The sequence below is a fragment of the Typopeltis vanoorti genome, chromosome 13, assembly GCF_054136105.1.
Source record: "Typopeltis vanoorti isolate ZY-2024b chromosome 13, IOZ_Tvanoo_1.0, whole genome shotgun sequence".
Classification (NCBI taxonomy): Eukaryota; Metazoa; Arthropoda; class Arachnida; order Uropygi; family Thelyphonidae; genus Typopeltis; species Typopeltis vanoorti.
The window spans coordinates 104,337,423-104,362,514 of NC_143561.1; the positions used below are offsets into that span (position 1 = coordinate 104,337,423).

The 25,092-nt window shown below is 35.0% G+C and overlaps 1 protein-coding gene across 2 annotated transcripts in view; it reads right to left on the reverse strand.

The window, feature by feature from the left end:
* Positions 1–25,092, reverse strand: part of LOC150100432 (uncharacterized) — a 123,368-nt gene that overhangs the window by 42,513 nt on the left and 55,763 nt on the right. For both annotated transcript variants that reach the window (XM_090402924.1, XM_090402923.1), the window contains exons 4-5: positions 20,379–20,432; positions 1,683–1,915 (exon numbers count right to left, since the gene is read on the reverse strand). In XM_090402924.1, the coding sequence (XP_090259050.1) occupies positions 1,683–1,915; positions 20,379–20,432 (287 nt within the window). The remainder of the gene's footprint in view (positions 1–1,682; positions 1,916–20,378; positions 20,433–25,092) is intronic.

The following is a 25,092-nucleotide window of genomic DNA, read 5'->3' on the forward strand; positions in this document are numbered from 1 at the left end:
CTACCACTCATTAATCTGAACCATAGCGGGGGTGGGGTGGGGGGGGGGGGAATTGAAAGAAAGGTATAGCATGTTGTTATAGAGGTTACGACTGCAAACCAGAATTTACTTAGCCACAGTAAAGTGTTTAATTTATGAGTTTAAGCACTAAATTTATTCACCTATGTGCACCAAAAGTCTGGAAAAGTCTCCCTGAATAAGAGTTCCCTCTATTCTAAGATATTGGCTGGCACAGCTTTAAAAAATAAATTTGTCAATATCTGAAGAGGAGACGGCCCCAGAAAGAAATTAGAAGATTCATTTCTTTCAGCAAAGAATAACCTTTAACAGCCAGGGTAAGCACATGAGTAAAATTAGGAATCGACTAGAGATATAGAATTTGCTTTCCTTATAGAATGAACACGTTAGAAGTGATACAGATATTAGAGTCAGGGAAATTTTGTAAGTGTTGTAGTCATTGTAGAGAGGTAAATTCATAAAGAAAGTAAATTATTTTAGGAAAAGTGATGACATAACAATGGTGCAGACGACAATACATAACAATATGGATTACTGTGTGCAGATTTGGTTACCTGGTTTTTAAGGGGATGAGTACACGCACGCACGCACGCACACACACACACACACACACACACACACACACACACACACACACACACACACACACACACGAGCCCATGTAGCTCAATGGAAGTGGTGTTTACACTCCACACACAGTGCTGGGCCACTCATAGAATGATCTAGATTCAATTCTAGTCGTTGATAGATGAACTTTTCTTAGCCTTCTTTGACCAGTTTCCGAGTTACTGATCTCTGGCACAGGCAAGCAGGATTTTTCCTTCTGGAAAACTCAGGGTTTCTCATCCCATAAACTCAAGAAAATCAACCATAAAACCTGTACTATTTCAGACAATAAATACAGTGTTAGAATTAGGTACCACAAGATGGTGGCACGTGTCAGCCATCTCTTCACTGAATGATGTTTATAATTAGTAATAGTCTTAGACTAGCTATCTCTGATTGGCTACTAGTGAAGACTGAACTATCCCCCTCAGTCTCCAAAAGTTAGATAGGGCTAAAACAGCCTTGCCTTCTCCATATAGAGGAATAAAAAGCATTAACAGATATTTATATATATATATATATAGGAAAGGATCAGGAATGGTTGATTAAAGTTGTTTCCAGTCTAGAATATTGAATATGAAGAAAAATTATGAAAATCCAATTTGCAGAATCTCAATTAATGAGGGGGGGGGGGATATATAAGTTGGAAAGGATATATACATGAGTGAGATATATAAGTTGGAAAGGAGCTGTTATTGGATTAATGTGAAAATATATTTCATAAAATGGGAGGAGAGAGAAATAAAACAAGCAAGAGAAGAGAGAAGGTGTTAGCAGAGGAGTGAGGTGAAAGGTTTCTTTTTTTTTTTTTTTTTTTGAAAGTAGTTGGGGAGTAGAATGTTGAATGAGAGAATGTAGTGAGTGTGGAAACAGTGAAAGAGTTTAATATATAATTTAATGAGCAACATGTGTCAATTGTTTTCAAGGTTTTCAATTGTTTTTATAATGATGGCATCTCGATAAACAACAATGTGATTAAAAAATGCACCATGCTACAACTGTCTATTTACATTTCCTTATTTGTTAAATACAGCCTAACTGATATTTAACTTACTAACCTCATCTGCTGCATCCATATCAGCTTTGTGCTTTAATAGCTCTCGTACAATATGTGCATGGCCATTTGCACTGGCAAATAACAAAGCATTTTCTCCATGTTTTCCATGACAGTTCACTGTAGCATTATGTTCCAGAAGTATACGAACTGTAGTTAACTGTCCGTAAGAACTAGCCCACATTAAAGGGGTAAATCCATGATCATCTTTCTCATCTACAGAAGTTAGGCCTTCATCTGAAACAAAAGAATTTCTTTATCTGAAAAGTACTGTATTTTTCATTGGTGAGATAATAAAATATAAGTTAATGGGGTTAAATTTCTCCATTTATTTAAAAAAATTGATCCTGAGTCTAATTTAAATCAAATAAAATATGGTTTGTCAAATAACAACAAATAAAGTAAATCACGATGAGCATAATAAATGGGAGTAATCAATTTAATGAAATTAAGTACAATATATTTGATTGGCATCTCAGTAAAACAATGTTATTTATCATTACATCAACTATCAAATTCCTCATCTTTAATGTTGGAGCAGAAGATACTAAGCAGACATAATTAAGTCATTTTCCTAAAGAATAAAAAATCATACTTTTCAAGCTCTACAGTATCCAATTTATGTAACTTACTAGGAATCATTTTGAAATTAGCTTAGCAAATTAATTAATATGTATTAATATGTAATAATGAGAATTAATTAATATGAAGATACACTGGTATTCTTTTTTTTTTTAATACAAATCCCACATCAGTATCATGGGATGTCTAATAATTAGATAATAAGGAAACCAAACATGGAACAATTTCAAGCTCCTTTACAGCTTCTAATAAACAATATAATAGTTTCCCACCAGGCAAAATTCACTTAGCACCTAAAGACATTTATACACATCCCTGCATATAATGGGATTCAAACTCAGTATTATTGGTTGAAAAGCAGAAAGTGCTATTCCACTCATCCAACCAAGGCCAACTATATCCCTACTCATTGTACTCATTCATACTTATACATGATTTCACTCATAATTAAGACTAAAACTGTCTCAAAGTATAGCATAAGTTTCTTTTAAACTGTATAATGTTAGTTATTGTTTGACTGGTTAACTCTGGAAAATATGGACATGAAGCTTCAGGATTTTGTGGTGGTCAATTATACGTAGTCTCAGACATTTTGTCTGTTTGGGAGGAAAAAAGACAACAACTTAACTTTCATTTTTGAGGTGGGAAAAAAAAATAAAATTGTAACCTTCATCTGAGATAGCCGACCTCTTCAGCTAAAGAGGTCTAGAAAAGGTCTATAATTCAAATGTATATCCTTGTTGGGATTCAAACTAAATTCAAATTCCAATCAATTGTTTCTGATTGCTCCATAAAGACAGCAGAGATCTAGTAAGCATATACTCATTCACCAGTTAGCAACGCAACGGCATAATGATTCAGTATTTGAATTATATATATATCAAGGGTGGCAAGTTTCCTAGGCCCATGAGCCATAGAGAATGGTTTTCAGATGTTTGCAAGGTGCAAGATATTTTCTAAAAAAATGTTAATTATTAAAAACACATACAAATACATATAATTATATTCGCATTATTCTTCAGTTTAATTACTGCTCATAGAAAACTTAGGTTGGATCTTCAATTTTGCTGTTAATGCTGTAAAGTCAACATCACATCACATCTGGTAGATGTGATGTGTATGTTTGTGAGGAGAGCACAATAGTTTGACTTTACAAACGTTCATTATTGAGAAAAGAGCTGCATAGCAATAAGTTGTCCCAAAAACTGAGATAAATTCCAAAACTGTTTTCCTGAAGTGAGGATATACTACAATATATATATATATATATATATATCTTGGGGGGATCCTGTAACCCCTAGAGAACATGACCCCTGGGTGCAGAAAGAGGAGCCCGTGTGTGTGTGTGTGTGTGTGTGTGGGGTGGGGTGGTCCGAATATACTGAATAAGGACTCATGGACCAACAGGGCCATAAGGGGGCAATCATCTTGATTGTAAGGGAACTGGCACTCCCATGGACCCCTAGCTAGATCTATCCTCTTCTTCTTCTACTTTGAGGAGGATCCACTTACTTTAATCTTTCCTATAGGGCCTTATCGGCCAACTCTTCTTATTTTATGACCCTTATGCTATTAGAGTACTCAAGGGGCCATGGAGTCTTTTCATTTCTGGCTTACAACTATGCCCCCTCTATAAACCTTACTATAATTCTTCTATAATCTATTCTTTCCCCCTTCAATATACCCTATTCCTCCTATGGGTTTAAACTCAGAAGAAGGCTAGTTCAGAAGCCTTAAGGAAACAGCCCTACCACTGAACTACTCCATCGTCAGGCTAGTCACCTGACATGTAGAACATAATTCTACTTGTAAGCTGACAGAAAACGATAATCAGATTGAATCTATGGAAAACGACCCTGGAATGGAAAAGGTCAAACAAAAATGGAAACGACAAAATATAATACACATAGCAAATTGGAATGTAAGAGGAATACCATATAAAGAAATAGAATTAGACCAACTATTAAATGAAAGAAATTTTAAAATAGCAGTAATATCACTGAAACAAAAAAGAAATTACAAGGAACTATGAGAACCGAAAATTTTAATGTAATATACAGTGGAGTTGACAGAGACCGAAGAGCACAAGCAGAAGTCATGATTCGGATTCATAACTCCCTTTCAAAACATTTAAAACATTATAAATTATGGAATGAAAGAATAATAGAAGCTAGAATAAAAATAGATAGAGGCTATTTAACAATAATTGGTTTATATGCTACAGAAGAAGGAAGAGAACAGAATAATATTGATTTTTATAATCAGCTATAAAACATATATAATAAAATAAATAAAAATGATTAGGTAATTTTAGCAGGAGACTTAAATGCAAGAATTGGAAACATGAAAATTAATAGTAATATAGGAATACATGGAGAACATACTCTAAACAGGAATGGTAAAATATTGATTGACTCTATAGTTTATAATAACCTAAAAATAATGAATTCCTTCTATAAACATAAAGACATACATAAATATACTTGGGCAGCAAGAGGATGGAAATCAATATTAGATTATTTTATATTAAATGAAAAGACATCAAAATTTTCATTGGATGTTAGAGGATATGAAATAAGCAGTGACCACTTCCTTGTTAAATAAAATTAAGATTACCACCTAAATGGCTACAAGTAACAAGAAGAGAAAGGAAATTTGAAACATTTGTTTATAAAACTAGACTATTGAATGACACAAATGTACAATGGCTATGTGAACAAAAAATTAATCAATATATAGATAAAATAAAACAAAATGAAGAAATAGAAATAGAATGGCTTAATATAAAAACAATACTAAATGCAGCAGCAAATGAAAGCTTAGGAAAGACCAAAAAATTCAATAAAAGGAAAAAACTGACGATCTGGGATGATACAATCAAAGAAATAATCAAAAAGAAAAAAAGAAGCCTATTACAAATGGTTAAGCAATAAAAGATTAGAAGATGAAATAGAATATAAAAGAATAAGAGCCATAGCTAAAAGAGAAGTCAGAAAAAGACATAGAGAATCATGGAACAAATTTGTTTCTAATTCAGAACATGATTTATATAAAATAAGACCCAATGTATATAAGATTTTGAAACACTTCAATGCAGATTCCAAAGAAAACATAAAATTAAACACCGAATTGAAATTAGAAGAATTTCTAAATTACTACACAAAATTGTGGACAGACAAATATTTTAAAAAAGACAACTGGCAAACAATTAACAAAAATGAAAAGGAAATAACTAAAGAAGAATTAGAAATCAGCCTGAAAGAAACAAGAAACAGAAAATCACCTGGAGAAGATAAGCTAGGTTCAGAACTATATAAACACACGAGAACAAGATTCAAAGAAAGACTCTTATTATTTTTAAATAAAATTTATTCAACTGGTATCCCCCCCGTCCAATAGAATGGAAAAAAGCAATTGTGATTCCTATCTTTAAAAAAGGTAATAGAGATGACCCTAAAAACTATAGAGGTATCAATATACTAAATTCCTGTTACAAAATATATAGCAGAATCTTAAATAGCAAACTAATGAAATATTCCAAAAACTTTATTTTAGAAGTAGAGAATGGATTTAGAAAAGGACGATCATGTATAGACCATCGGCCTTTTGCCTAAAATTAATAATAGAGAAATGAAGAGAATATAATTTAGAAACACATATTGCATTTATTGACTTTGAAAAAGCATTTGACAAAGTTAAAAGAAACATATTATTTAACATATTAAAAGAAAGACAAATACCAAATAATATCCTAAAAGCTATCACAAGTATATATGAAAATAATCAAATACAAATAAGATTAAATCACGAGCTATCATATATGAGAGAGATAAACCAAGGAGTCCAACAAGGATGTCCACTCTCAGCAACTCTTTTTAATATTTACTTAAATGAAATAATAATAAAATGGAATAAAAATTTACATCAAGGAATTAAACTTTTTCCTACACTGAACTTAAACACTCTCCTTTTTGCCGACGACCACATAATAATTACAAATTCTGAAGATAACTTACAGAAAGCTATTTTAGATCTAAATGAGATAGCCAACCAAAGATTATGGTATGATAATATCAATAGAAAAATCAAAAACTATGGCCTTTAACGGAAAAGATCCAGCAAGAACTAAGATAGTAATAGATAACAAGATTTTAGAACAGGTGAATTCATTTAACTACCTAGGATGTATGATCACATATGAAAATGAAAAAGATATAAATGTAAAAATTGCAAAATATTTAAAAATAACAGGTGTAATTAACTCTATATTTAAACCAAACCTAGTTCAAAAGCAAACCAGACTAAAAGTATACAATACATTAGCCCTACCAGTCTTAATGTATGGAAGCGAAATCTGGACAATAAAACAAAAAGACAAACAAAGATTAATAACAGCAGAAATGAAGTTTATGAGAAAAACTGCAAAGTATACTCTATTTGATCACAAAAGAAATGAAATAATTATGAAATAATTAAACCAAGAACCAGTAATAGAAAAAATTAAAAAATATAAACATAAATGGATGGAACACGTTCAAAGAATGAAAACAGAAAGATTACCAAAAACAAGCCTTAAAGTACAAGCCATTAAGGAAAAATAGCCGTCCAGGACGTCCTCTTAAACGATTCAACGATGACTTCTAAGGCCGGAACAGGCCATGCTAGGCCTAAATCCTTGATACGCATGATGATGATGATGATGATATACATATATCCAAAGTATATATGGAGCAGATGGTGGTACAGACCATCAGCTAGTAAGAGCCAAAATAAGACCAAGACTCCGAAAACTTCCAAGTCAGGCACATTCCGCTAGATTGGATGTTAGAGTAATTCCTAGTGGATTCACAGAAGAAACATCAACTTGGTTGGATGATTTTCTGGAATCAAATGAGGAGAACTCACCAGAAATGCTTTGGGAAGGAATCAAGGTGATAATACAGGATACAGCCAAGAAGTATCTCAATAAGAAGACCAAAAGACCCATAGATATCAGATTCAACATGGGAACAAATCAAAAGAAGGCAGTTGGAAAAACAAAGAGACACAGGGACCGAAGAATATAAGAAATTACATAGAGAAGTCAGAAGAGCCATCAAGCAGGACAAGGAAACGTTATATACTAATAAATGGCAAGAGATAGAGTTCCAGATGAGGAGGCTCAATTATAAAAGGATGTTTTATTTAGTTCGTGACTTAAAGCAAAATTTTAAGTCCAAATTGAATGTAGATCATCAAAGACAGGAATGGAGCATTACTAACAGAAGAAATGGAAATCAAAAACAGATTTCCAAAAAACAGATGGAATACTGTGAGGAACTGTACAGTAGAGTGGATAAAGAAAATGTGGAGGAGCCCTCTCACCAGGAAAATTTTGATTTGGAACCGCCTCCACTTAGGCATGAAATTGAAAGAGCAGTTAAGCAGCTTAACAGCAATAAGGAACCAGGTGCAGATGAAATCCCAGCAGAGTTAATTAAGGCCACAGGGGATGGAGGTATAAGAGTGTTTCATAGATTGATTACAAGGATATGGGAAACAGGATCATGGCCTAGAGACTGGAAGAAGTCTGTTTTCATACCACTACATAAGAAAGGAGATATGAAAGCGTGCAACAACTATCCTATCCCAATGGCTTTAACAGGCCTTTAAAGCCCACAACCTTCCAAGCATGCTTGGATTTCGTAACCGAAATATGAGGATATGATGGTCAGCCCTATGCCTCTAAGTATTCCTGACTGTATCCTTGTGTGTTCACGGGGCCGATTTGCCTGCTTGCGGGATGATCCCTTAATGCATAATGTTAGACATATCCGCAAGGAGAGGTGTTTTGCATTATAGGAGATACTGAGAGATAGGAGTGTTGGTATCTTGCTCCACCTTTGCAACAAGTTGCCCTGGTGTTGTACCACCTTAACCCAGTCCTGAAGGGCTGGGTTAAGGTGGTACAACACCAGGGCAACTAATCTATCTATCTAAATCCATGTGCCGCAACGTAAATATCACCTTATCATGTGGTACATTGTCAAATGGCTTTGTAAAAAAAAAAAAAAAAAAAAAAGCAGAATATATATGCCTCCCCTCATCAACTGCTCTTGTCACTTTATTACAAAAGGCAATCATATTATTAGTAACATGATTGTCTTTTATAAGGCAAGAGTACTCACTCCCTTAACAAATCCATGCTGACTCTCACAGATAATATCATCCTCATCTGCCCAACACTGTAAATGATCCCTCACTAATTTCTCCAAGATCTTTACAACAACTGATGAAATACAAACTGGTCTATAGTTTGACACTTCCAGTCTGCCATCAACCTTATGCAGTGTCTTACCCCCCACCCCACCCTCCACTCCTTGGGTACTTTCCCATGGCCAGACTTTCACTGAAAAGTTAGGTAAATGGAGCTGCAGTTCTTTAGCACATTCTCTCAAAACCCCATGACAAACTCCCATCCAGTCCCATTGCTTTATTAACATCCACAGTATTCAGTATTTGAAACACACTCTCTTCTTGAACTTCTAAACTTCAAACCTATCCCTCTAGTATTAAAACCTACTTCTCCAGGATAAAATATTCCCAATAAAGTGTTCATTGAACAATTTGACCTTTGCATCAATCACTCTATTCCCATTTTTATCCAACAGTATAATTCTTCCATAATAATTTCTCCTCCTAATGGCCACATAGTGACAAATTCCTTAGGATTTTCTTTGGATCTTAGTGCCAATCTCTTCTAATATTCCAGTTTTGCCTTCCATACCATATTAGTCACTCTGCTGGCTTGAGTCTTATGTTCTTCATGCATCTGCTCTCCAACCTTCTCCTTATATCTCTTCCATAACCTCTTTTTTTTACTGCAGTTTGATATTGTTTGTCATCCACTTTACACCAAATTGTGTTCTCTTCTTCATTCACGGATACAGCTTGCTATCACTGCTAATAAATATTCCTTCACAAGTTCCCAAGCATGATGGTATCTTGCCCTACCAATTCCTCCCTCTCTCCATGGAACTGCCCCAAGTTGATATCTAAGACTATTATAATCACCTACCTTATAATTCCACATACATTCCTTACTCTTTGATACTCCTACATGTCTATTCATCTTCAAAGTCAAAACCACATGATCTCTCTGTTCAACTTCAGCAGAGATGCCATCTCAGTTATAATCAGCTCTTCTGATGCTATGACCAAATCTAAAACTCTTGAACCTCATGTTAATTCTACTACATGTTGCCTAAGACATTTGTCTCTCAAGAATCCAAAAATTCTATTCCCTTATTACTACATGTGGTTTCCTCTTTCCAATTTATACTGCTGAAGTTGAAATCTCCTAAAGCAATCATTCTTTTGCACTTGCCAAGCTCAACATCTCCTGATCCTCACTCTCTATGTTCCCTGGCTTGTAGCAACATTCCACTAAATATCCTGTGCTGTCCACCTCACACCATATGCTTTCAAAACCATTAGTGCCATTTTCCTCCAAATCCTCCACTCGGAGGGGCATAAGTCATCACTTATCATAAACAGTACTCCACCACTGCATTTCCCCTTCCTATCCTGTCAAAAATGTACCGTTACTTCTATTCCTCTCAGTACATCATCTTCCATCAACCACATCTGAGATCCCAATAATCTTTGGACATGCTAATGTTATGTGCACCACCAATTCATCTCCTTTATTCTGGATATTCCTGGCATTAGTATAAAGAATCAAGGCAATGGAAGTTTTCCACTTGGTTGTACTATAAATTAAAGATGCCAAGAAATTATATTCTTGGTTTAGTCCTTTATCCATGTGTAAGTAAACAAAGTTTGCACCTGAAATATTTTCAGGACAGGGCAACTCATATATAGAGGCTAATGACTTCATATCACTTGCCTTAGTATCCCATAATGCAAAGCACATATCCTTATGGACAAGTATAATGCTATGCATTATGGAAAGGGTCACTATCCAGACTGGTTTTGACCTTGACTAAGGTCTCATCAATGGAAGCCAGACCCAGAAGTGATACCAAAGTTGAAGTAATGCAGAAGTCATATTTCCATATACGAGTAGCCAAAAGAATCCCACTGATGAGACCTCAATAAAGGTCGAAACTTTCTGGGTAGTGACCCTTTCCACAATGCATAGCATTATACTTGTCCATAACGATACGTGATTTGTTATGGGATACTAAGGCAAGTGATGTGAAGTCATTAGCCTCTATATACGAGTTGCCCTGTCCTAAAATACTTCAGGTGCAAACTTTGTTTGCTTACACATAGATAAAGGATTAAACCAAGAATATAATTCCTTGGTATCTTTAATTTATAGGCATTGTCACATTTTCTATACCTAATATTATCCCCTCCAGAGTCCACTGGATTCAGTATTACCCAATGTATTCTGGAGGGGATAATATTAGGTATAGAAAATGTGACAATGCCTATATTCTCACATGAGGCCACCCCTGCTATCATCCACTCTGATAATTCTAGATTCCCTGCATTGACACACTGACTTGTGCATCAATGCAGGGAAAATGTCAGAGAACAGTATTCTCTCCAGATGCCTACGTCCTTCCTCATTCATATGCAAGCCATCACTTGAATACAGTTTCTTTCTATCTTCAAATGCCCTCCAAGAATCCACGTATTCCAAGCCTCTCTTTTGCCACATTCTGGCTATTATACTATTCATTATTAATGCTCTTTTCCTCAGCTCTGCATTATCATACCTGGGCAACACACACACTCTATCTTCTCTCGTTCTTCTTCCTTACAACCTCAAGCATGAACCACAGATCTCTTGCCACCCAATTCACACTGCATCTTAAGTCATTCATTGCCACCATCACAATCATCTCATCCACCCTTTCACCTCACTTAATTGCCATAGTCACACTATCTATTGTTCCTCCAGGCAAGCACTCCTCAGACATTCTATCTTGCATATCATGGAAAATCAAGTCTCCATACATCACACCTCTTACCACTCTGTTTGTTCCTTGCTCACCTGCATTCTTCACTCACTCTCTCTCCTCTAGCACTTTCTTTCTTTGTTGCCCTATTTACCTGTTGTCCTGTTATCTCTCTATCCCTGGTTCCAGCTCTCACATTTTTCTTGTTCCTTCTCTTTTACTGGTTCTCTTATTCTCTCCTCTTCTATTATTCCCATAACTCTCTCTCTCATTCGTCGTTTCCAGTCGCCTCATCTCTTCTTTCACACTTCTCAACTCATTCCAAGACATTCCACTTCTTTCTCTCACATCTCTCTCTCTCTCTCTCTCTCTCTCTCTGCAAGCTACCTATCCTTGCTTGCCATTCATCTTCCCAATTAACACCATCTTCAAAAACTTCACAATGTTTCAAACATACCATACACCCTACTTTTATTTTTTTCATTCACATTCTGCTCGTTATCCTCACCTTCGATCATGCTATTCTTCTCTCTTTCATTGGTATTCTGTCGTTTCTGATGTAACGCTGCTAAGGTCCATTATACTAATGTCTAAATCATAAAATTTTTCTCATTTTCTACATATATGCACTCCCCGATCTCTCATCTGCCACATATCTAACTGTTAGGATGAATACATGCTGCAATCACCACATACCATAAAAAGCTGCCACCATTATTCAGACACTGCACAAAGAACTACTGGAAACTATACTGAAATACAGTGGTGCCTCGTAGTTCGTATTTAATTCGTTCCAGAAACCTGTTCGAACTATGAATCGTTCGAAATCCGAATCAAGATTTTACAGAAAAAATAATGGAAAGCGAAATAATCCATTCCCATATCTAAAAAATTTCAATATTTTTTTTTATTTTATCTATTTTAGGTTTTTTAATGTTAATAACATAGAAAAAATTAAACAAAATAATCGTATATTTATTTTATTAATTTTAATTATTACAACATAAAAATAACAGTGAAGAATATTTTTTTAATATAAAAATCACAAAGATGAAACTAATGCTCCAGTTATTATGCGTCGTCTTTCTGCTTCTTAGCTGGAGTTGAGAATGCTGATTCATGTTCTCTTTTTTCTGCAGAGAAGAATCTATCTAATGTTGTTTGGCACTGACGATTTTCTTTGATATTTTTAAAATAACCCATTATATATAAACTTATTCGTTTTAACTTATTATATAAACTTATTCGTTGTCATCGAATAAGTTTATATTCCTGGTCACTACTTCTTATTAGGCTGCCATTTTTCCATAAAAAATAACGAATAGCTTGTGTTCTAACCCAAACAGAGAACAATTCTTGAAGGTCGGCATTGGAAATGCATCCTTTGGCGTCCTTTTCTTCCATAAAAATTTCTTTTTCCACTTCTTTTTGTTGTTGATCGTGAAGATGTTGAAGTTCTTCTGTGCTGAGTTCGGTTTAATGATCATCTATTAACCCCTCACCTACATCCTCACCACTCACCTCTAATCCCATAGCTTTACCCAAAGACCTAATTTCATTTACAACAGACTCTTCTTCACAGTTTACCACTTCACTGACTGAAATACAATCTGGCCAGAGTATTTTCCAAGCAGAAATCACTGTTTTAACAGAAACTTCTTTCTATTCCTTATCGGCGATGCTTAAGCAATGAAGAATGTTGTAATGCTCTTTCCAAAATTCTTTAAGAGTCATTTCGGTGGCATTGGTTATTTCAAAACACTTTTGAAACATAGCCTTAATATACAGTTTTTTGAAGTATGTTAAGTATATTGAAATCACTTGCTGGTCCATGGGTTGTATGATAGAAATGGTATTGGGCAGCAAAAACTTTATCTTGATGCAACTGAATTCACCAACTAAATCCTCCTCTAAATTTGGGGGATGAGCAGGAGCATTGTCCATCACTAGAAGAGCTTTTAATGGTAGATTTTTTTCAGTAAGATAAGCTTTTACATGGAGCAAATTCTTGATAAATCCACTCAGTGAAAAACTCTCTAGTAACGCACGCTTTCGTGTTGGCCTTCCACATAACACCGAATTTGCTCTTTATGACATTGTTCTTTTTAAAAATGCATGGTTTTCCAGAATGGTAAACGAGCAATGGCTTTATCTTACAGTCTCCACTAGCATTACCACAAAGCAGCAAAGTAATTCTATCTTTCATAGGTTTATATCCTGGTGCCGTCTTTTCTTCTTTTATGATATAAGTCCTTTTGGGCATTTTTTTTCCAAAAAGACCTGTTTCATCACAATTAAAAACCTGTTGAGATACAAATCCCTCATTATCCACATACTCCTTAAAGGTTTTTACAAATTTGTCCGCTTCTTCTACATTGGCACTCGCAGCCTCTCCATGCATGGCAACACAATGGATCCCAGTTCATTTTTTGAATTTATCGAACCAGCCTCTACTTCCCTTAAACTCCCCATTTTCAGTACTGGTCTCAGGTATGCATTTCATAAGTTCACTATGCAGATGTTTGGCTTTCTCACAAATAATTCTCTCAGTCATAACGTCACCATGTAATTGCTTCTCGTTTATCCACACTAAAAGGAGTGTTTCCATCGCTTCAATAACATGTGATCTCCTGGAGGTCAATGTTGTCACACCTTTAGACACATTTGCTGCTTTTATTGCTTCCTTATTCTTAAGAATGCTACTTATCATTGACTTTGACATTTTAAACATCGTTGCCAGATCCGTCAAATGTGTACCACTTTCGTGTTTCATAATAATTTCTTTTTTCATCTCAATTGTCGATACTACAACTTTTCTTTTAGGTTTTGTTCTTTCTACATTCTTGGATGCTATGGGCAATTAAAAAAAATGCCAGAAAAGTTAAAAATTCTCTACACAAACGTATCGCACAATGACTAGGCTGTGTAAAGTAAGGGGCAACGCACAGCAAACTTGAGACAGACACACATACACTGCGCAGGCATGAGGAAGTGAGTGAGGGAAATTAGTGGGGGAGAAGCATGCCCAATGGTGTGCTGAAACTGTCTAATACTATATGACTAAGTTCCTGAACTATAGTTCAAACTGAGAAACGCCACTGAAACTGCGAATCAAATTTGTGTTCTCAAGTGTTTGAACTCTGGAATGTTCGAAGTTAGAAGCATTCGAACTACGAGGGACCATTGTATTATGTTTTTAAGTACAAATTTCCCAACTGCAAATTACACTCAGACTATACATTCTATCTAGCTTAGATTCCCCGTAATTGAAAGTAAAAAATTTTAATAAAAATAATGAAACTCATCTCTTCTTTTGCTGACTCTGATACGTCCAACTTTGACCTCACCCTGAAGGTGAAAAATTATCCACTTTGCAAATTCCATATGCTGCTTCTTGCACAAGCCCAAAAACACTTTTAAAAAACACTTCTGTATACCTCAGAAACATTCCAACTAATAACCTATAGAACTACAGCGAAATGCATAATTACTTCAGTAACATTCTAAGAAAATAAAACAAGGTACAAACAACCTGAACTCAGGGGAAAAAGTGCTAACTGATAACCAAATGAAACTAATATGTTGAAAGATTACCATATCCCCAGCTTTCTGCAGCTTCTCTGTCAAATAAAAACAGCAATGGTAGCATGATTCTTCTAGAATCAAAACCAAATGCATATTCCCTGCTGTTTAAAAAATCTATATTTATGCTTCACCTAAAATGCTCATTCCACAAGTATTGGTTTCTTTCCTTCCAGGATCTAATTTATCTTATGTTATAAAAAGTTGTAAACAAATTTCATTCATTAAATTCATTTATCATAGCTTCAAAATAAATAAATAGTAACACAGGAGAATTGTAATATGATGGGGAAAAAAAAAAAAAAAAAAAACACCCAACCACACAGGAAGCATTCTCTGGATGGGTTAGCAGCATCTTGCCAAACAATGTTAAATACAACTGCTCAAAGAAACAAAAGTTTGAAAGAGCAAATGGCTGTAACGGAACTGATCAAAAATGTAATAAGGAAAAGTGAAACTAAAAGAAGATATATTAAGAATTGGCACCTCGAATGTATGATTATTGGCAGGAAAATAAAAAAAAACGAATACAGTCATACCCCGACTTACGCAAATCCAGAGTTACGTGGTTTCTTATATGTATGTATTCCCCTCCTGCTTCACGCCTCATCACTAGTCGTATCTTTCAGGCGCCGGCCGCATTCGCCAGTGGTCGCACATGCTGTGAATAAGCACTGACGTGTTTCATGCGGTCTCCATTCATACACGATTTTTATAGTCTACAAACCTTGTGATTGTTTAATGTTATGTTCTTGATAAAAATTTTATCACATAAAAAATAATAATGTCATCCAAAAGAAGCAAGTCCGATTCTTCTACAGCTAGCAAGAAAAGAAAAACATTGACTTTGGAAACAAAACTCAACATTATTAAGGATTTTGAAGTCAGAATGAAAATTTGTGAGCTAGCAAAGAAGTTCGATCTACAGGAACCCACAGTAAGAACAATCATAAAAGAAAGGTTTACAGATTTTGGAGGGCATAGATTCTAACGAGGAATGAATTGTAGTCACAAGGCAAGGAATAAAAAAATCATTAGCTTGCTATGAAGAAATTTTGCATGACAAGAAAAAGACATTATGCTGTCAGACGAATCTATTAGATTTTATGAAACCATTGACATCGAAATAAGTTTCTTTTTTTTATGTACGAAAAACTAGAATTATGATTATATTTCTTAAAAAATATAGGTGTGTTTTTGTAAACCTTTGGTCCCAATTGTATGTTTGTATATATAAATTACATGCAAAATTATACTCCAAGTTACACGAATTCGACTTGCGCATTTTTTGTTGGTCCCAACTACAGCATAACTTCGGGGTTTTACTGTATTTCATTAGATAAATGGAGAGATTATTTACAAAATCTATATACAGGAAAAAATAAAGATAATATAACCAAAGGTAATGATATTTATGAAGAGGATAACATAACTTTTGAAACAGAAAAAGATACTGAACAAACCCTTAAAGAATTAAAAACAGAAATTCAGCTGGAACAGATAGGATACAGAATGAACTATCAAAATGTTCTATTAAAATAAACTATTAAAAATATGGAGGGAAATAATTATTATTACTATTATTATTACATGACACCTCCAGGGAGTCCAAGGACTCATCGTGGTAGGGCACACTACTCTACTTCGCTAAACACAGTTTTCGTCAGGGCCGGTTCTAATAGCTGTGCAGGGCGTGCGTGCACGCAGGCGGCCAAATCTCTAGTGCAGCCGATGGAATAAATTCGATATAGCCTATAGTTAATTTAAAAATATTGGCAATGAAATAGGAACGTAATATTGTTAAAACTTATAGCAGTGCTAACTTCGAAATATTTTCTTTGGGTTTCATTCTCTATCTCTTTAAAAACCTCACTCAACAAGGAATGTTCATTCAAATGAACCATAGTTTTGGCCTAGTTTTTTGCTACTAAAAATACATAACTGGGGAAAAAAATGAAATTACAATTTTTTGTTTTTTTTTTCTAGTACCTGTTATAAAAGTATAAAAGTAATTGTTGATACTGCATTAAATTCCATTAAGGAAAGATTTGAAATTCTTAATGAATGTAATAATGTATTTAAATTTCTTTGTGAATTCAGAGAAATGACTGAAGAAAAAATTAAAAAATCTTGTGTTGATTTAGATGTTTCCCTTCAAATTAATAAAGATGGTGAATATATTAAAGATATTGATATTGAAGGTTTATTTTTCACTTGGTTAGAGTATAATAAATTTAGTTTAATCCTTTATCCAAGTGTGAGCAAACAAAGTTTGCACCTGAAAGTATCTTCAGGACTGGGTTAAGGTGGTACAACACCAGGGCAACTCGTTGCAAAGGTGGAGCAAGCTACCAACACACCTATCTCAGTATCTCCTATAATGCAAAACACATCTCCTTGCGGATAAGTCTAATGTTATGCATTAAGGGAAGGGCCACTACCCAGACTAGTTTCGACCTTTATTGAGGTCTCTTCAGTGAGAGCATTATAGGGGATACTGAGATAGGTGTGTTGGTATCTTGCTCCACCTTTGCAACGAGTTGCACTGGTGTTGTACCACCTTAACCCAGTCCTGAAGATACTTCAGGCGCAAACTTTGTTTGCTCACACTTGGATAAAGGATTAAACTAAATTTATTATAAAGATATTGATAGTTTTGAGCTCTCCGATGAGCTGATAACGTACAGAACGTTTAGCGGTGGCAGTGGCATTACAGAAACTGACCCATTAAAAAATTTGACATATATTGCAAAAAATAACTTGATGTCATCATTTCCAAATCTATTTATAGCTTTGAGAATTTTTCTCACATTACCCATTAGTGTAGCATCAGGTGAAAGGAGCTTTTCAAAACTAAAACTTATAAAAACATATTTAAGAACATCAATGACGCAAGAAGGTTTAGATTTAGGATTGCTAGCAATAGAAAGGATTTGTCTGAAAAATTAGAATTATCAAATGTTATTGATGAATTGGCAAATAAAAAAGCAAGAAGAGCAATGTTCTGATGTAATTGTACATTTTGCATCTGTTTGATATAATTTATACATTCATTGTACTTTTTCTATTTTTATAAAATTAAAATAAATAGCCTACAGTATATAAAATATTTTATGAATTTTCCTTTGTCAATTAGGCTACACTACATTATACTGTCATAAAAATGTACTAATAGTAATATTCTAGGTTATGCTGTAAATTTATTCATGATCTGCATTGTTAAGGTAAGGCTACACTAGTTGTTGTTTTTTTTTCGAACATGTACAGCAGTGAATAGAACATACATACAAGAATGGTGGTGTTGTGTACAAATTATTTCCGTCAACGTGACTATCACCATTCTTGCATATGTTCTATTCACTGCTGTACATGTTCGAAAAAAAACACTAGTGTAGCCTTACCCTCAAGGGTGGTCAATTATCTCTAGCACGCAGGTGTCTAATCAGTCTAAAACCGGCCCTGGTTTTCATTATAACCTTTATAACTTGTACACCTTTTATTACTTTATAAAAGATACACCACTGTATTACTTGTACAATTAATGTTAAGTTGCAATTAATGCGATATTCGATTTAGTGTGATTTGCATTATGATATCAGGTCATGTTTAATACAAATCAAAATTAAATTAATTCATGGATAGCACATGTGCAGTTGAGGTTACCAGGATACTGTTAGGATTTTAGATGCTTACTACTTCAGTTTATCTTCACACGTGAATGTGCTGCTGCCTGCCCTAATAAAGGCAGCTAACCTTCAGGTAAGCTATTATGATATTTAGAATTTTTTTTTTTTGTATTTATTTTGTTATCTATAACTATTCTGACTTAATAATAAATTTAAATTATAAGTATATTCTTTTTATCCTTTAATATAATAATAGAATTCATATATTTCCATCAAGCTGGAATGTATTACTGTATTTTATATATAATTATAAGTTTGAATAGCGTGAATTCAAATAACGTGACCACTTCATGGGATTCATTATCTGCACTAATCAAGACCTAGCTGTATATGGCAAAATATATGACCTTTGTATTAATCTAACCTTGATATCTTCCTAGGTATAGCTCCCACTGATGAAACCTCAATGAAGTTCAGAACCTGGAACCTCAATGAAGTTCAGAACCTCTTCTCACAATGAATAGCAATATACAAATCTGAAATAAAGCATGCTTTGCATTTCAAGATCCTATGGCAACTGATGTGAAGTCAAGAGCCTATATATACATATATACAAGTAGTCTAGTCATGAAGATAGTCAGTCCATGTGCAAACGTTATTTACTTACATTTGAATAAGGGATTAAACAAGAACATAATTCCATATCAAGTTTTAATTCGCCAGGTTAAAATGTCGTTCTTGTACAGTTGGTTACACAATGTGCAGATAAATTTCAGGTTAACAGTTTTATTATAGTTCATTTAAATATAAAGAGCTAATAAGCTTCATTTCGGCAACAAAAACATTATTTAAATTAAGGCCCTTAATTTAAATAATGTTTTTGTTGCCGAAATGAAGCTTATTAGCTCTTTATATTTAAGTAACTTAATGGTTGCACCTGTTTGGAAACTCGTATAGCAGAGTATAAAGTTCTTTTCGCTATACACTTTGGTATTAACTCGGTCTAGCTACTCACTGATGAAGCCTCAAAAAAGGCTGAAACCGGTCTGGGTAGTGACCTCACCACCATAATGTAATAACAGCATACATTTCCTAGGAAATGTGTTTTTACATTATGGTAAATACCTAAGAATAGTGATCAGAACTTTACCGACTTTGCTGCGAGATTTCCGGTATTGCACTACGTGCTGGGCCACTTGCATTTAGCGGACGCTTAGTGATCGCCGATACTTTATAGTTTACTATACTATATTCGGCAAGAAACTCTCTGATTCCAATCTTTGAGTTTCTTATTCGGTTTTAAAACAATGTGGTATTTAATATCCCCTTAATTTAAATAATTATTATAGTTCATATATATTTAAGTAAAAGATATAATAAGTTCTTGACATTTGCTCACTGAAATAAGTGCAGTTCTTAAAATTTGAAAACTCAACGTCATCTGCTGTGGCTTTCCATTGCCATTATGAAAACACTGCTGAAGTTCAGCAATACTTGATAACATACACTAAAGTTACAAAGTGTTTAAGTAACAACTTTAAATGTTAAAATGACTTTATTAACATAAATTTTATATTCTCTTTGTGAAGGTGAATTTAATTATAATGATAAATTAGATTTCATGATGTAGTATTAAAAAAAAATACTGTAACAAGGGAAAAGAGAGAGAGAGAATTCATATATTTAATAATACCTCAATTTCTTTTCAGTTTTTAATTTTTTTTAAAAATAAGATTGCTCGATAATAATTTAGTTAATTTATTCAAACATAAAATGTGGTACATCAGAATGAAAATCATCAGATATTCCACACTGTACCACCCGTATCACACAGCTACAAGGCTCAAAGTCACTAATGGTATTGAAATTATTTAGCATTACAAACAGAATGACACTGTTTAAGAGTAACAGTATGTTACCCTTAAACAGTGTCATTCTGTTTGTAACAAAAATTAAGAGTAACAGTATGTTACTTTAAGTAATTAAGTTTCTACTTACCTAACTGGTGTGCAAAAAGTTCGCCTTGGGCGGCCAATTGATGAATGCTTCTTCCTAAGATACAAATAATCATTAGATATACATATAAACTACAATTTGTAAATTAATTAAGATATTCAGACAAACACTTGAGCAGTTTTCCCTTCTCTTCTATCTAACAACTGATTTGCCAATGTGGAGACCAATTACTTAGCATTATAACTGGAATAATCAGCAATCAATACTGTAAAATCTCTTGCAGGAAATTTTTTATAAAAATGTTTCACAATTGCTTTTACATAGGTTCTAAATCATGTAGAAATCAGAATTGTAAGGTTTTAAAACTATTGTAATAATTCTACTGCTAAGTTGAAAAATAAACGATGTATATTGAAGGTGTATGTGTAACGAAAATTAAGGGATTAGCCCAGATTATGTTTGGCCCAGTAAGAACAAACGTTCTAAAGGTCATACAAATGTGGAAATTTGCTGCCAAAACCAAAGGTAGCCCAACTGATGTCATCATGTACACAGAAGATCCTGGGAGTTACAGCTACAGAACAAAGAATGAACAGAGCTATAAGAGGACTCTGACACACACACTCTCTCTCAAGTTTGTTCGTGTCAAGAAGTGACCCCAGGTGCAGGGGGGGGGACAGGAGAGGCCATTACCGTTCGATGTATTTTCAGTCACTGTTAAACTTGCTACATACGTGTGGAATTCACACCGTCAACAAGTGGTTCCAGTTTACTGACAGAGATTCAATCTACATTGTCCCGGAGAAACTGCCACCAAAAGACCGCCAAGGGCTGTTGAAATTATAGACAGCACCCAGGAAGAAAGGCAAAGTGAGCAGAACTTATGGAAGTATCATCCAAGTTGTTAGGACTGTATGTGAAACAAAAATGTGAGTAGGCTCTGATCTGTTAATGTTACAGTAGTTGTGCTAGAGATTGTATGTACACTTACTGAGGTAAAATTGTGATTAGCTAATTAATAAGTTATGGGAATAGAGAGAGAAGCTAAATGTTAACTTATGTATGCCTAAATAGGATGTTTAGCTAAGTATAATGTAAGAGGCAGCTTAAGATAGCAAAGTGTTGTAAACCTGTTGGTTAAGTATTGTATATGTTATGTCTAAATATAAACATTGCGTGCTGAGTAAGTGATAGGCCTTAAGAGCTTTTGTTTGGAATTTGTCTAATGCATTGTACAATTGACTTAGCTTAAAATAAACATATTTTGTTTGTGTGAATCTCTTGCCTGATCTATTAGCTAATGCACTGTTTTCAAATAAATATCGAACCTGCGAGCCTGATTAACATAAGAATTGCCACAACTAGCTTTTAAGGAATTGAGTATGTTAAGAATCAGATCTTATATATGTTCAAACCTAAATTCTCATGCTGTATACATACTTTAGAGTGACACAGAACAGTGTGGGAGTTGGTAATCTGTTATAGTGTGGGAGTTGGTATCTGTTAGTGTAAAACCAAGGGTCTTACACTAACAGAGTGAACATACATAAGATCAGAAAGGATTAAATGCATGGCCTTAGATAAGCTGATTATTGTTGAGTAAAGTATTAATTGCATGCATACATGAGAAATTAGTAGATCATAAAGGAAAATTTTAGTGGACAAAGAAATAAATCAATAAGAGAGATAGAGTATAAGTTAAAGTAGAGAGAATTTATTTTACAGTACCTCATTAATACAGATTAGTAGCAATGTTCTTTAGATGGTAAAACTTTGAATACCATCTAGGATACGATGAACCTTTGTAAAAGCTTTTCAACTGAAAGCAAATTAGTTCATGAAGAGGTTGTACGAGGGTGGTTCCATAAGTTTCTGGCCTGACTAACTTTTAGAGGTGAGAGAAAGAAAACAACTGTGTCACTTTTCAACATAATCTCCCTTTACTTCAACACACTTTTTACATCTTTGAATTAACATTTCTATGCCCATGAAAAAAAGTCTGTACTTTTGTCTGAAAAATGGCCTAAAACTGCATCTTACACCTCACTGTCATTTGCAAATTTTCTTCCTCAAAGGTCTTTCTTCAATTCTGAGAAGAGGTAGTAGTCACTGGGTGCTAGATCTGGACTGTAGGGTGGGTGTTCGATCTCCTGGAAACTGCAGTCCTTCACTGCTGCCTTCGCAACAATAGCTGTATGGAATGGAATATTGTTGTGAAGCAGACGAATGCCATGACTCAGCATTCCTCATCTCTTCTCCTTTATGACGGCACACAGTTTGTGCAGGAATGAAGCATAATATTCTGCATTCATGGTGGTATTCCTTTCCTTGAAGTCAATAAAGAAAACTTCCAGGCAATCCCAAAAGACTGTTGCCATGATCTTCTTGGTGGACTGAATGACCTTGGCTTTTCTCGGGGGTTATTTGCCCGGTTTATGCCACTCCATGGATTCCTTTTTGGAAATAGGATCATAATAAAAGCCCAATGGTTTCATCCCTAGTGACAATGGATTCCAGCACCTCTCTGATTCCATTGGCAAAGCTCTAAAAACTTGCCAGAATAGGTCACACGATGCTCCTGAATTGAAGAGAGAAGTCGAGACATCCACCTTGCACTTTCTACATGTGAAGACATCCACCTTCTACATGTGAAGCTTCTTGTGAATGATGCAAAAGACAGTTATCACAGAAAGTCCCGACCTTGCTGAGATTTCTTTGAGCTTCAGCCATCTGTCATTGAGCAGTTTCCCCTCAACGAGAGAGACATTTTCCTCAGTCATCATTTCCACAGGCCGACCATCACAACGATCATCTTCGATGCTCTCTCTCTCTCTTCCTAGGTGAAACTGTTTAGCACATTCCTTCACAGTGGAATACGAAGGAGAAGCTTCCCCACAAACACCATCCAATCTCTGTTTGATAGCACTTGAAGAAAGCCCTTCTTTGGTGAAAAACTTTATCACAGTGCAGTGCTCAATTTTTAACATTACAGCCACTTAGCATGCCATATACTAGTTAAACGAGTGCCTCCAACTGAACGCCTCAGGTAGAGAGTTGAAACTGGTGCACTAACCTCCCCATAGATGGTGCTATCTGTCACACATGGCGTTTTAAAATTGGCGTGAATTTTCCATGTCAGGCTGGATACTTTTGGATCCTAACTTGTAAGTTTCCCCCTGCCAAATACTCGGGCTGGTTCCATTCTACAAAACAGATAAACTGTCCACAGAACCCAATAAGCAACATAGACAGCAGACTATGTATGAAAGATAAAAAACTCAAGTTCCAAGCAGAAAAACTTTTGCAAAACATGGAACAATTTTTTTTCTTTTTTTTAAATAAAATTTATGGAGACAACTATGGTTTTGTAGCACTTACTTTAAATTAAAATAATGCCTGATATTTCAACTTTAATATTAAATTCATCATCAGGAATATATATACATTACACACACACACACACACACACACACACACACACACACACACACACACACACAGTGACATATATATATATATATATATATATACAGGTTGATCAAAATTAAAGAATCCCTGTTTAAGGCCTTGTGGAGCACCATCCAGTGATCCAAATGCTGCAAAACTTTGCAGTAATATATTGCATGTCATTCAGAAGTGACATCTCAGAAAAGAAAAAAAAAAAGAAGTTCCAAAATTCACCACCACCACCAGGGGGATTGTAAACACCAAATGCATGTAATTTGCATTTCGTGCAATACGGCAGGTGCCAGAAGGGTTTAAAAAGATGGACATGGGATTTTTTCCTTCATTCTGATTGTTAATACCACCACAGTGATGGCACTAACTTGCTTGCTCATGAAGCAAGCAAGTTAGTGCCTGAACAAATGTCGATGAGGTGCGATGAATGATTAGTTATTTTGAAGAAATGGGATCGATGGAAGTCAGACCTGGTAGAGGTTGCAAACCAATCAGTTACAACAAGTGAATGAAGTTGCTACTGCCGTTGTAGAGTAGGCCATGAATAACAGTGTTGGTTCCTGCAGTGCACGTGCTATATCAAGATACATGGATGTGCCTTACACAACTGTCTGGATTCTGCATTTCTACCCATTCAAGATAACCCCGATGCAAGAGAGATGCACTTGAAGGACTTTGAAAGTCGACTGACATTCATTTTAACATTCCTTGCTTGAGTGGAGTTGGACGTTGCATAGCCGTGGATGATTTTGTGGGAAGATGAGGCTCACTTTCACATGAATGGAGCTGTGAATACCCACATGGGTATGGGCATGTAGAACCTGCATGCAATCCAACAAATTCCTTTGCATTCATCCAAAGTTAGTGTCTGGTACAGGTTTACAGCTTTGTTTATCATTGGACCATTCTTCTTTGAGGACATCTGCCAGATGGGTCCTGTGACTCAGTTACTACTGAGAGGTATCGTGATATTGAAAACAGTGCCACAGCTACAGCAGCGCTTGTGCAAGATTCAGTCATTTTTATGCAGGCCACACATTGGTAGATCCATACAGGAGATTCTTCAAGAACATTTCATGGAAGCCAGAGTGATCAGCCATGCGTTTCCCACTGTGGCCGCCTCATTCACTGGATCTGACCCCGTGACTTCTGGCTCTGGGTATTTCTCAAAGACTGGTTTTATCAGGATCATCCTGATAACTTGCCAGTGTTGAAAGACAGCATAAATAGCATATGCACACCATTAGTCCTGACACTGCATTCTGCCATTGAACACACTGTGCAAAGGATGCAGTTC